This window comes from Cupressus sempervirens, chromosome 11 (assembly GCF_028749045.1).
Source record: "Cupressus sempervirens isolate cs-2001-9-10 chromosome 11, ASM2874904v1, whole genome shotgun sequence".
Lineage (NCBI taxonomy): Eukaryota > Viridiplantae > Streptophyta > Pinopsida > Cupressales > Cupressaceae > Cupressus > Cupressus sempervirens.
In genome coordinates, this window is record NC_143128.1 from 638739909 (window position 1) to 638752116 (window position 12208).

General features: G+C 38.3%; 1 protein-coding gene across 2 annotated transcripts in view; it reads left to right on the forward strand.

Annotated features, from left to right (window-relative positions):
• EMB2771 (E3 ubiquitin ligase) overlaps positions 1-12208 on the forward strand; it is a 313580-nt gene that overhangs the window by 106973 nt on the left and 194399 nt on the right. For both annotated transcript variants that reach the window (XR_016358446.1, XM_089808665.1), the window contains exon 12: positions 10905-11255. Coding sequence is in view for 1 of the 2 variants with exons in the window: in XM_089808665.1 (XP_089664791.1) it covers positions 10905-11255 (351 nt within the window). In the remaining variant the exon portion in view is untranslated. The remainder of the gene's footprint in view (positions 1-10904; positions 11256-12208) is intronic.

The following is a 12208-nucleotide window of genomic DNA, read 5'->3' on the forward strand; positions in this document are numbered from 1 at the left end:
AACCTTGAATGTAATATGTTTGAGTGCTCCTGAAAAAGCTTCAAATGTGTTGTTGTCAATGTTTTCATCCTTCATATTTGTAGGTGTGTGTTCCTTTATAACTGGTTGTGACTGGTTGTACTTGGTCTTTAGCAAGTCATCTACAGCCTTGATCCTATGGCTCCTTACAAAAGAATAATTTCCACTTCATTTTGTTGCATGCTTGAAAAAATTAAATAATGCAAGTTACCAAACATAGGACAATGTAATGGAAGCATAAAACTTGTAGTTGCGATCTTCATATTTTATCATTGAGTTCTTATGTCATTTTTAATATGGTTTTTAGGGGAGGGGGATTAGTTGCATGTAGAGGGATTGTGATAAATGCGCTCCTTATAATTACAGTTAACTATTTCATTTTCTAAAACATTGGTAGAGAAGTTCCCTTGCATTTGAATGAATGATGTTTACTGACACAACTATTTGGGGAAATAATTTTTTTTATAACTGATTCCATTGAGCTAAAAGTCACGAGATCCTTATCTTTTGATTGCCACTATGATTGTTATTGAATTGTCTTATATAATTACCAACCTCAACACTCAAGGAAATTTGATTATTCTATTTAGTACTAATCAGGACATTCTCACCTTTTGATATTATTAAATATTGTCATTGGATGCCTTCTAGGTACACCTTTCTTCAATTATTGGCAAGCCTTGCCAATAGTGAGTGAAAGACCTTTGTGTGTGCCTCATTGTTCAAGTAGGAACCATAGGTTTAAGAGGAGCATTTGTATAGTTCATTTTTTCATCTTTAATGGTTCGACTGATGACAACTACATGAGGATTATCCTTTGCTGCCAACATAAATATTGAATTTTGAATTAAGATTAAACTGCTTTTATGTCCATCATTTAGCCAATTTGGGAAGCACATTATTTTACCAAAAGCCGTGTATTATGAGTCTCATGCTTTTTTTGATGCTTTATGGATGGGTTTTTTAGTTTTATTTATTTAATTTCTTCAGTCTGACCTTTTTGTGATATCTAACTAGTAGATTCATTTTGATGACATTTGATATGTGGCATTTAAAGATAAAATTGTATTTGAACTCAGATATTGTAAGAATACAAATTCTTTTTATTACAACATTCCAGGAGTAATAGTAAACAGATTTCTACAATCCATAATAGTACTTTGAATGTTGTTTCTAGATTCAATTTTGTTATAAGTTTTCATTAATGCTTTGGATCACACTTTGTGATCCATCCTCAGGATGAAGAGAGAAAGCATTAGGGGAAAATAATAACACAATCAAATCCAAAAACAACATTGAAAATATTCTAGGAGTTCTAGATCTATATTGTTAGAGTTCTAGATCACAAATGATGCAACCTTATGCTTTTATGGTCTTGTTGCTTTTCACCTACGTACCTCGGGGATGTGTTCTCGCTTGGAAAGACAAGGTTTCTGAGATGGGGATGTCCACGAGATGGGGGGAGGGGTATGGGATGTCCCCTCGTTATCCCTAGATTGGCAAAAATTGTAAGAGACGTCCGCGGTACTTGGGGAGGTCTGGGAGAAAAAAATTGGACGCCTAGACGTCCTCTGGCCTTACTAGGGACAATCGACTGTCCCCAAGTTTTGCAAAGGAAAAACAAAAACAGGTAAATAAAAAACCATAAATTTTTTACTTCTAACTTGGTCGCCCAGGTAGGCCCCACCCCTCCAAATGCTCTAAAAGGTAAAAAAAGACCACATTATGGTTCTTTTGTCATTTGTTTGGTTTTACTTGTGAAGTTGGAGTGTGTTGTAGTTGGATGGGGTTTTCATTTTGCAAGAAGAGGTGATTTTTTTGCTTCCATGAACTTGAGCAGGGGTTTGAGCTTCCTCTATTATGCACTAACTATGAAATTCTTTATGCTTCAATTTTCCATTTTTAAAGTAAATTTGGAGCTTCAAAAGTCTGATTTAAAAAATATTTTTTTATTTGTTTTAGCACATATTTTCATTGCATATTTAAATCTCAAAACAAAATACAATGAGCAGTAGTGGAAGTACTAGTAGTAGTGGTGATGAGAAGGAAAATGGAGCTGGGGGTGATATTGCTAGTAGTGGGACTAGGAAAGGAGCTGATTCTAAAAATGATTTATTTAAATGCCCTTCCACCATCATGAAGGATTTCGCAAAGGGTCCTTTTAATACGAAAAAACCTTTTCTCCAATTTGTCACACCTAGGCCAAAAGATAAAAAGAATGTAGGAGGCCTAGGGTGTGGGATTGCTATGTTTGTCTAGATGATTTTAGCGGTAGCTATACAAAGATGAATTCATAGTTTTTAGGAGTTGCATGCCATGGAGTCAAAGCTTGTCTAGACTTGATTGATGCACAAAGATTAGAATACCAAAGATTGCATTTAGAGGCTGAAATGGAGGGGCAAAATTTTATAGTGACATCACCATCTATTCAGTCACAATCATCTAGGCATATGTCATCCGCCATTGGTACTAGTGGCAGCCCCACTAAGTCTAGAGGGAAGAGGAAGATGAGTAGTGGTGAGAAGGGCTTAATGGAAAGTTTGTTTAATGCACAAGCAAAGGAAAGTGTGCGACATCCATTGGTAGATTTTTTTTTGCTAATGGTATCTCATATTATGTAACTCATTCCACTTATTTTAAAGAAATGGTGAAAGATATATTGAATTTGAATCCCTCATTTGTATCCCCTAGTGAGCATAAGCTACTAACTATCATCCTAGATGAAAGGTACTCTGGGGTTGCTTTGTTGTTTGAGGATATGAAATGTACTTGGGTTGGTACAGGCTACTATATTGTGATGGATGGGTGGACCGATGTTAGACATTGACCACTCATCAATGTTATTGCCACATCTCCTATCGATTCTTATTTTTTGAAAGCCATAGATTGCTCAGGAAAGAAGGATGCATAAGCTCAGCTCACCATATTGAGAGATGGCATATCGAAGGTTGGGCCAGCTACTGTAGTATAGGTTATTACAGATTCTGCACTTGTCTGCAAATTAGCTGGTTTTATGATAGTGGGTGCTTTAAGGCACATCTTTTGGACCCCTTGTGTTCATGCATTGAACAATGCAGTGAGGGACATTGGGAAGTTTGAATGGGTGAAACATGCGGTGTTAGAAGCTAGAGAAGTGCAAATGTTTATATGCAATTGCTATTTACCGTACGGGGTAAATGGTTTACTAATGCATGTAGACAATGGACAAGAATATGTAACATAGAAGTATTTCTTTTATTATTCGCATATATGCTGAAGAGATTACATAGTGCTTCCAATGATGATTACAACCATGATCCAAAGTCCATTCTAGACGGTGTACATATACCATTCCAAAGGGGTGACTCAACCGTCATGCGTCCTTTCGGATGCTAATCTACCTGTTGGCTATTTTATAACTTTACCGACAACATGCTAATCTACCTGTTGGCTATTTTATAACTTTACCAACAACATCATCCCCCCCAAAAAGAAAAGTTGTCTCCGGACGACAATTACAAAATATCCACGCATGCCACTTTCTCTGCTTCCAACTCCTGGGTACACTGAGCCAGGTGTCGCTGTATTGCTTTCAACTGGATGATCAACTCCTCCCGAGCTCTATGCATCCACCAAGATAGCCTCACGCCCAACACCTACTCCGAGTGCCTCAAAGCGTATCACCCCTCTCGAAAGGCTTGCTCTATTGTTCCCTCCACCTTTGGTACATAGACACTCCATGCCTGCAGCAGCTCCATGTCTCATCAACTGGTCAGACTTCCCACGATTGATAACTGAAGCGATTGAGGGTCTAGGGAGCAACGCTCCCAACGGGGTCGAGAGGTAGCACCCCCGCCGCCAAGACCAAATTAACACTCTAAAAGTCACACAAAATTCTATGGAATACACCATTTTTGTGATTTTCTTTTGATCCCACACTCTTTCTAGCAACTGCTTATGTTTTGCTACCTGTTTATGTCTTTCCCTTCCCTTTGGCATCATGCGTTATTCATTCTGAACATTTTTGATTTGCTGTCGTTTTTCTTTTTTTTTAGCTGTAATCTTCCACTTCCTCTTTCTTGTAGATTCCATTTGTTCTTTTGCTTAGTTAGGTCAATTACTTCTCCATACAACCTTGTTTCACGAATTCCTCTCCTTCTAGGCGTTCATATGGCCCTCTTGCAAGGTTTCTATGAATGGCTTAAAATATTGTACGGTCTCTCAATTATTCAGCTTGTACGGTGGTAGAAGCGGTACAAATGTCACCAGATCTCATAAATTCCTCTCTTTTCTACATCGTATGTTATTCTATGTAAACCATACAGTGTGTCATGGTGTTCGTACAGTTACAGTGTATCTCCCCCCTGTTTGTTGCGTGACCATATGGTGTTCTATAGTCTCCAACTTAACAATACAGTTTTCTTGGATGTCTGTACGGTCTGCGAATGCTCCTTGTATAGTTTTTGTTTAATGCCCGTACGGTCAATTTCATAAACATTCCCCGTACGGTTTTCCATGTTGCTCGTCCACTATCTTCAAATGCCGTACGAAGCTTCCAGGATGCTTCAAGATGCCGTACGGTGCTGGGAAGGGACCATACGGTTTCTATAGGTTAGTTATATGGCCGTACAATGATTTTATAACCTTTTTTTTCTTTTTTTTCCTCTTTTCTTTCTCTCTTTACTACTGCTCCTCATTATTCATGAATGGGCGAACAGTTCTCGCATGATACATTTTTAACTTGGAACTGTTCACCATGTTTGGAATTTCCTGCCCGTCCAATGTCCATAGCTTTATTGCTCCATTATCACCTACTTCCTGGATTTGGTATGGCCCGACCCATTTGACTTTAGACTTCCCTGGTTTAATTTCGTTTTCGTCCGCCATACTTCAACACCAGTTGTCCTGCTTGGAACTTGTTCAGTTTTAGGTGCTTATCATGCCATGCTTTGTACCTGTTCTATGTCACCTCCGTGGCCCATTGTGCCTACAATCGTTGTTCATCAAGTTTAGTTAAGTTACACGATCTTTCCCTTATATTTTCCATATCGCCCAGTTTATTCTCGAAACTCGGTACCAAGAATTCCTTCGGTTGCCACTCCTTGCCATCAATAACTGTATTTTTGATTTTAGAACCTTCACTCCTTATTGCTGAAGCTTTATTAAACACTTCCTCTTTGTTTCCGTTGTAGACTGTATGATGTGTTTTCCTTGCTGCCAGCACCTTTCTACTATATTCGTGGTTCGATGTAACATTTTCTTTCTGCGCAGTCGGTTTATTGTGTACCGTATGGGAGAATCTTTCCTTTTTTTGGGTTCGTATTATATGTCCTTCCCTTCAGCTTTAGTCCTAACTGCCTTTTCATCTTTCGCTTCTCTGTATTCCTTTGGACATTCATTTCCCTTTTTATTCTCACCTTCATTGACCCTTAACATATTACAGCTCGAAAAGAGCTTGTAATCCTCCATTTGCCAGTGGAAAAGGCCATTCACCGAATCCAAATTATCGTCCATTGATCCACCTTCCAACAATAAGACTCTCTCCTCATTGGGTTTTAATCGCTGCTTCTCTTCATTCTCTTCTTTGGAATCAGATGATACGGCTTCTTCGCCCACCATTTGTGTGTGTAAATCAATAATGAATTTTCGTCCTTTGCTCTCCATTGATAGTGTATTCTTCTTCCAGTCATGCTTAACCTTTTCTTCTACGAGTCATCCTCGGCCCAGAATGGTGTCATATCCTCTCCTCTTCAGCGGGATGACGAAGAAATCGAGTAGGAATGACTGTGTTCCAATAGTCAATAGTTGTGCCATCAGGACGTTGAGAGGTTTAATGCCATGTTGGTCCGCCATTAGTAATTGGAACATAGGTGGTCACAACGTTGGCTGTCCCAACTTCTTCTAGGTATCTTCTAGTAGGATGTTTACCCCTGAACCTCCGTCTATAATTGTGTCTGAAAGGATTGTTCCTAATACGCCCATCTCTACGACCGCCGGATGTCGTCTAGATGTGAGTGCTAGCAGCATTGGGTCCATTGCACTTGTTCTGCTTTCCTTTTCCCTTCCATGTTCTCCTGGTAGTTTAGCAGTCGAGGCTATGTTCGTGAGTGTTGCCCGTAGTTGATGCATTGTGAGGATCAGATGATTTAACTAGACTGGTATTTTAGTTTGTAATATTTGCCTTATGATGTTTTGTTCTGTGCAGTTCCTCGTTGAGGTACCAGTAGTGTCCTTCAATTGTGATTTCTCTGCCTACGATGCTTACTCAATTTCTGCCCGTGCTTCTTCCAATCTCCTCTTTTCTTCTATCGGGTCGGGGTATAGTTTTGCTTGTTTACAAGTGATTGCGAAGACTTCATCGTCCGCGCCGATGCTGATCAATTTCACTCCTGATTTCGGGCACTTGGCATCTTCATGATCTCCAGGACCGCACCATTTGCATAACAACTTTGGTGCGTTTGTTGATATATAGTTCCCTACAAAGTGGCCCCACAAATTGCATGCTCGGCATTGAACCATCGGGCGACCGTTTGCATCATACTGAATTCAGCTGCGGCCCCCATTATTATTGTTGGTATTGTTGTTTTGCTCTTTTCTATTATTTTTGTACCCACCCGAAGTGGCATCGTCATTGCTAGTGTTTCCACTTCCTCCCGACGTGGAAGTCTCCTGTGTCAGGAGCACATGTTGATGCCCTCTTGTTTTCATATTGAAGGGGCATTCTTTTGTGGAGTGTCCCATAATCTGACAGATATCATAGAATTGGTTTTTCGGACAGGACCCCTTCGTGTGACCTTCTGTCTTGCATTCTGAGCACCATAGCTCGTTTCCCTTTGTCTCTTTCTGCATATTATTAAATTCCTTCATCATTTTGATCATATCCTTCTGGAGAGCTCGGATCTTCTTACTGTCCTTTTCATCACCATTGCTATCTTCTTCTGAAGACGTGTCATCTAAGTCAGCTGAGCTACTTTTCTTCTTCTTTTTCGTTTTCTTTTCACTCTCTAAGTCCATCGCTCGATTGTACTCTTCGGTGTATGATGATGTCAACACAATCTTCATTTTCGTACTTAACTCCAGGCGTAGTCCTTCAATGAACGATCTCTTTTTCAGCCCATCTGCCAGCTTACTTTTTATTTTATTTATTAATTTTTTTAGTTTTCTGGCATATACACGGACTGTTTCATTTTTCCCTTGCTTTGTGGTGTATATTTCTGCTATGATCTCATTGTCATCTCGCAGCAATTGAAACTTGTTGATAAACTCCTTTTTAATTCCCGCCCATGTAGTTAATTTTTGGGGATCCGTGTCGGCAAACCAATCAATTGCTACACCCCTTAGGGTTGCTGGAAATTGTCGGACCCATTCATTCGTGTCTGTTACGCTATTCGCTGTCCAAATTGTTTTGCATGTTTGATTGGATCGGTCATTCCATCACCATTAAACTTTGGCAATTTTTCGTTTGGTCCAGCCATTACTATTCGAGTTTGAGGTACTTGTGTGCCCGCACTATTTTGCACTCTCGCGTTGTTCTGCACACCCGCGCTGTTCTGCTTAGCCGCACTGTTCTGCACACTTGCGCTGTTTCAGACAGTCGTCTTATTTCCAACAACCACGTTACTTGGTGAAAAAGGGTCTTCGTTAAGTGAAGTTGTTTGTTTGGAAGTGGATTGCGGATGAAGAGTTCACTCCATGCTCGTGCTCCCTCGGCACTCCGAGCCATGCAAGTTAATTCTCTTCCGTCTGGATTCTCTTCCCTCGGCATATACAGGTTAAGAAATTTCCTCCTTGCTTCTTCCACCAAATCCAACCGCTATCGAGTCTCTTCCAAAAATTCCTTGGTGCTTCGGTGTTCGTCAACAATCTGTTGAAACCTCCGTCTACGTTCGACTTGTTGTACCAAAATTAAATTCCCTTGTGTGGTGCGTATTTCATTTTTTTCCTTTAGCTTATTCTTATTTTTGTTAGCTGATTCGGCATTAGTCTTCATTCCTCTGCTTTCGTTTCAGGTCCATAGGGCAATGGCGCCAAATGTTTACCGTATGGGGTAAATAGTTTAATGCATACAGACAAGAACATGTAACACAACAATACTCCTTTTATTATTCGCATATATGCCGAAGAGATTACATAGTTCTTCCAATGATGATTACAACCATGATTCAAAGTCCATTCCGGACAGTGTACATTTACCATTCCGAAGGGGTGACTCAACTGTCACGCGTCCTTTCAGATGCTATTCTACCTGTCAGCTATATTATAACCTTACTGACAACATGTTATTCTACCTGTCAGCTATATTATAACTTTACTGACAACATGCTAATCTACCCGTCGGCTATTTTATAAGTTTACTGACAACATCATCCCCCCCAAAAAGAAAAATACATAATAATTACTGACTACATGCTAATCTACCCGTCGGCTATTTTATAGCTTTATCGACAACAATTGCCACACTTCACTTGCTCTATTCAAATCCTTCTCTAAGAAGCAGTTTCTCAAACCAAATGAGACAAGGTATGCCAATTTTAATCATAGTTTACTTTTAGTTGCTTGAAGTTTATTTTTATTTTTAATTGTTACAAACTTACATGTGATGTTTTTAATCATTAATGTTTAACTTTATTTTAAGTTATAATTGTCTCCATATGTATTGCACATACTTCATGCTGATGGAGAGGATGATTGAGGCGTATGAGGCCCTCGAATTGATGGTGGTGAATATAGAGTGGGGACGATGGTCCTATTCTAAGTCCTCTGAAGGAAAAGTGGTGATACAAAGGATCTTTGATGAGAGCTGGTGGTCCACAATGAGATAAGTTGCTGATTTTTAAATTTAATGTTACTAACTTAAAAATTTTAAATTTCTAATTCTGATTTTAAATTTTGTTTGCATCTTGCAGTTATGTTTGCTGTGTTATAGCATCCATTGTGGATGCCATTAGATATGTTGATACTGACGCTCGTAGTCTAGGAGAGATATATGAGACTATTGATAGCATGTTGGGGAAGATGAAGAGAATTGTTGCAACAAAGGATCCTACATTGGAGTTTTATGACGAGCATATTAGGCCTATTGTGATGCGGAGGTGGAACATAATGAATGCTCCACTTCATATGGCAACCTTTGCTCTAAATCGCAAATGGTATGCAAAGTTGGTTTGAAGGGGCCTACCATGTGATGATCTCGAGGTATTGGATGGCTTCACAAGAGCCATTGATAAGATGTGTTCAGCGCAAGAGGTCTCTACACTTTGTGTACAATTCCTTGAGTTCATTAACCGTCATGGCCCAAACTTGGGTAAGCCAGAAACGAGGTTGGATAGAGTGATTTTGGCACAAAGAGATCCTATTGGATGGTGTACTTGGCATGGGAGAGATTCACTCATGTTAAAAGTACGTGACACTCCCCTCCTTGCACAGGTTGCTAGTTCCTCAGCTGTAGAGAGAAATTGGTCCACATTTTCATGTATCCATTCTATCAAAAGGAAGAAACTTACCTCTAAATGAGTAGAGAAGCTAGTGGCAGTGTATAATGCTCTTCGGCTTGCAGATTGTTAGACTCCAAAGTATAGGTAGAGATTGGCTTTGTGGTGGGACGTTGATCTTGAGGATGTGGCCCAAATAGATGAGGATGAGACAACACTAGCATTGGTTGGGATTCCATTAGATGAGATTGCACTTCCTGTAGAGGATGATAATGAGGAGGACTCCGATTTTGATGCCATGATGGTAGAGGCAGAATAGGAGCAACAGTTTGCTTCATTTTTCTATATTTTGTTTTCTATGTTAAATTTGAGTATGATGATGAAACTTTATGACAGACCTCTAGCCTTTGGGCATATTTAGATTTCTAGATTTTTATGATATCGTTCACTGCTAACTTCTATTTAAATATTTTTGTTCACATAATGATATGCATATTGACAATTGAGTACTTAAATCAGTTATTATTTCTTAGATGACATTCGAAAGGTGTATGTTAAGGTTCTATAATGTTTAAATGACATGCTTTGTGCTTAGTTTCATATGAATGACATGTATTTTTTAAAATTTTCCTATATATATCTAGCTGTCCCCATTTGCCCCCACCCCCCCCACCCCCGAAAAAAAATCTCCAAAAAGTTTTGCCATCCTAGAAATCCGTCTTGCCGACCTTGTCCCTGAAAGTTGGGGGAATGTAGCTTTTCACCGATTCATATAATAACAAGATATGGTTTGAGGACATTAGGAAGAAGGTGAACAAGGAGAGGGAAATTTTTGCTGCAGTTTATGTTAATGACTGACTCTGATGTTAAGAAGCATTGACTATGGGGGTGATTATTAGCTGGCTTTTAGACTCGTTGAAGATTACCTTTGTCTTATGCATTTCTTGTAACTTTTGTCATTCTTAATCTTTAAAAAGCCTATATATTACTCTGCAGCTGCATGCAGCAAGCCTAATGCACAGCTTTTTGGAGATACTATTTTCATGTCAGTGACTTCGGACGGTTTCTGGGACATTTTTTGTGTGACTATTTGTAACGTTTTAGGGTTTCAGTCCTTACTTTAACCATTCAAATTACACATGATATTCTGTTTGGTTAGATTAACCATCTGGTTTCTCTCCTTTTTCTTGAAATTTATATCAGAAATCTCAAATAGGCCTTATAAGGTTAATGTAACTTTAGGCAGTTTCTCGAGGTTGATTAAATGTCTGGGACGCTGGCTTACAAATTGTTAAAGGCACTCAGCACTTTTGTGATGAAGCTTTTTGTCTTTAAATTAATATTTCCAACAGTTTTTTATTTGTTTCAGGTAATAAATATTGATCCTGTAAAATCAGTTAAAGAAACAATGTTGATTGTACTAGATTTTGGTCTATGGATATTCTTATTGCAAGTTTGGTTGTTGCTTTCTGTTAGGCTCTTGATAGATGTCGAGAATCTGTTCCAGTTGATTGGCCTGCAGCAGCTTATGTTCTTGTTGGGCGTGAAGATTTGGCATTAACTGCCATTGGGCGTTCAACTGCAGAGAGATCAGCTCATAAAGTGCTGAGTGTTTCTAATTATCTTAATCTCATATCTATGTCTGCACCATACACATTACACTTGCACCCATTGATTGTTCCTTCATCTACCACTGACCTTGAAGCGACTGTTGTCTCTGGGAAGCAGAGAGTGGATTCCACAGCAGAATCAGTTGTTGATGGGATGGAACATATGTTCAACCCAACCACACAGTTGCGGTTTGGCCGTGATTTGCGACTAAGTGAGGTATCTGTTTTTCCTGATCGTCTATCTTTTTTGCTAATGCATTGAAGAATACAGTTACAGCTTTTTACAATCTTCCACATAGGCAATATTCCAGTCAGATTATCGATATTTTTTATCTCTGTTTGATATTTTATAAATCTGTAGCTTGCCTACAAAATTATTTTTTATCATGCCATCGTTTGTTTCACAGAATTGAGAATTCATCCTACAATTTTGCACAGCCAGTATTTAGGATTTATGAAAATACAAACACTTTTCCTTTGCTGGATTTTTGTTTCTAATTTTCAGTAAATTCCATTTGCTTTTCAAAAATAGATAATGTCTGCCTAGAAATGCCTCTCTTATGTTAGATACTAATGTATACTATTGCATGAATGAAAGAAACTTTAAAGAAAACAAATATGTTGAAAACATGAATTCAACACATGGATTTATCTTATTGCATCTTAGAGGACATCAAGGACACTATTGATTTGTAATGCTGTTAAAATAGATTAAATGCTTTCTATGTTAATGGACTACTTGGTGAAGCTCAAATGAAAGTTTATATGAAATAAATGGATTACTCGTTAGATTTTGCAGCATTAAGTAAGAATGATCCTTAAAAGTCAGTCCTGTAACACTGGTGCAAAACCCCCTTACTTTGGCTGGCAGTATTGATCTTGTTGTTAATGTATAGATTAGTAAAGGGTTATTGATATCTTATATTCATATTTAATATATATATCTATTCATGTATATATATATATTTAATATATATTCATATATATGCAGAAGGTATATATATATGAAAATACATAATATGTTGAATTAAGTTATCGATTCATATAAATCTTCATATAATATTAAAGTGATATATATATATAAAGCGGCAAAAGCAATATATATTAAGCGGCAGTTATAAAGTCAACTTAGTTAATATTAAACATATGTTGGTCAGTCACGCCAATAGA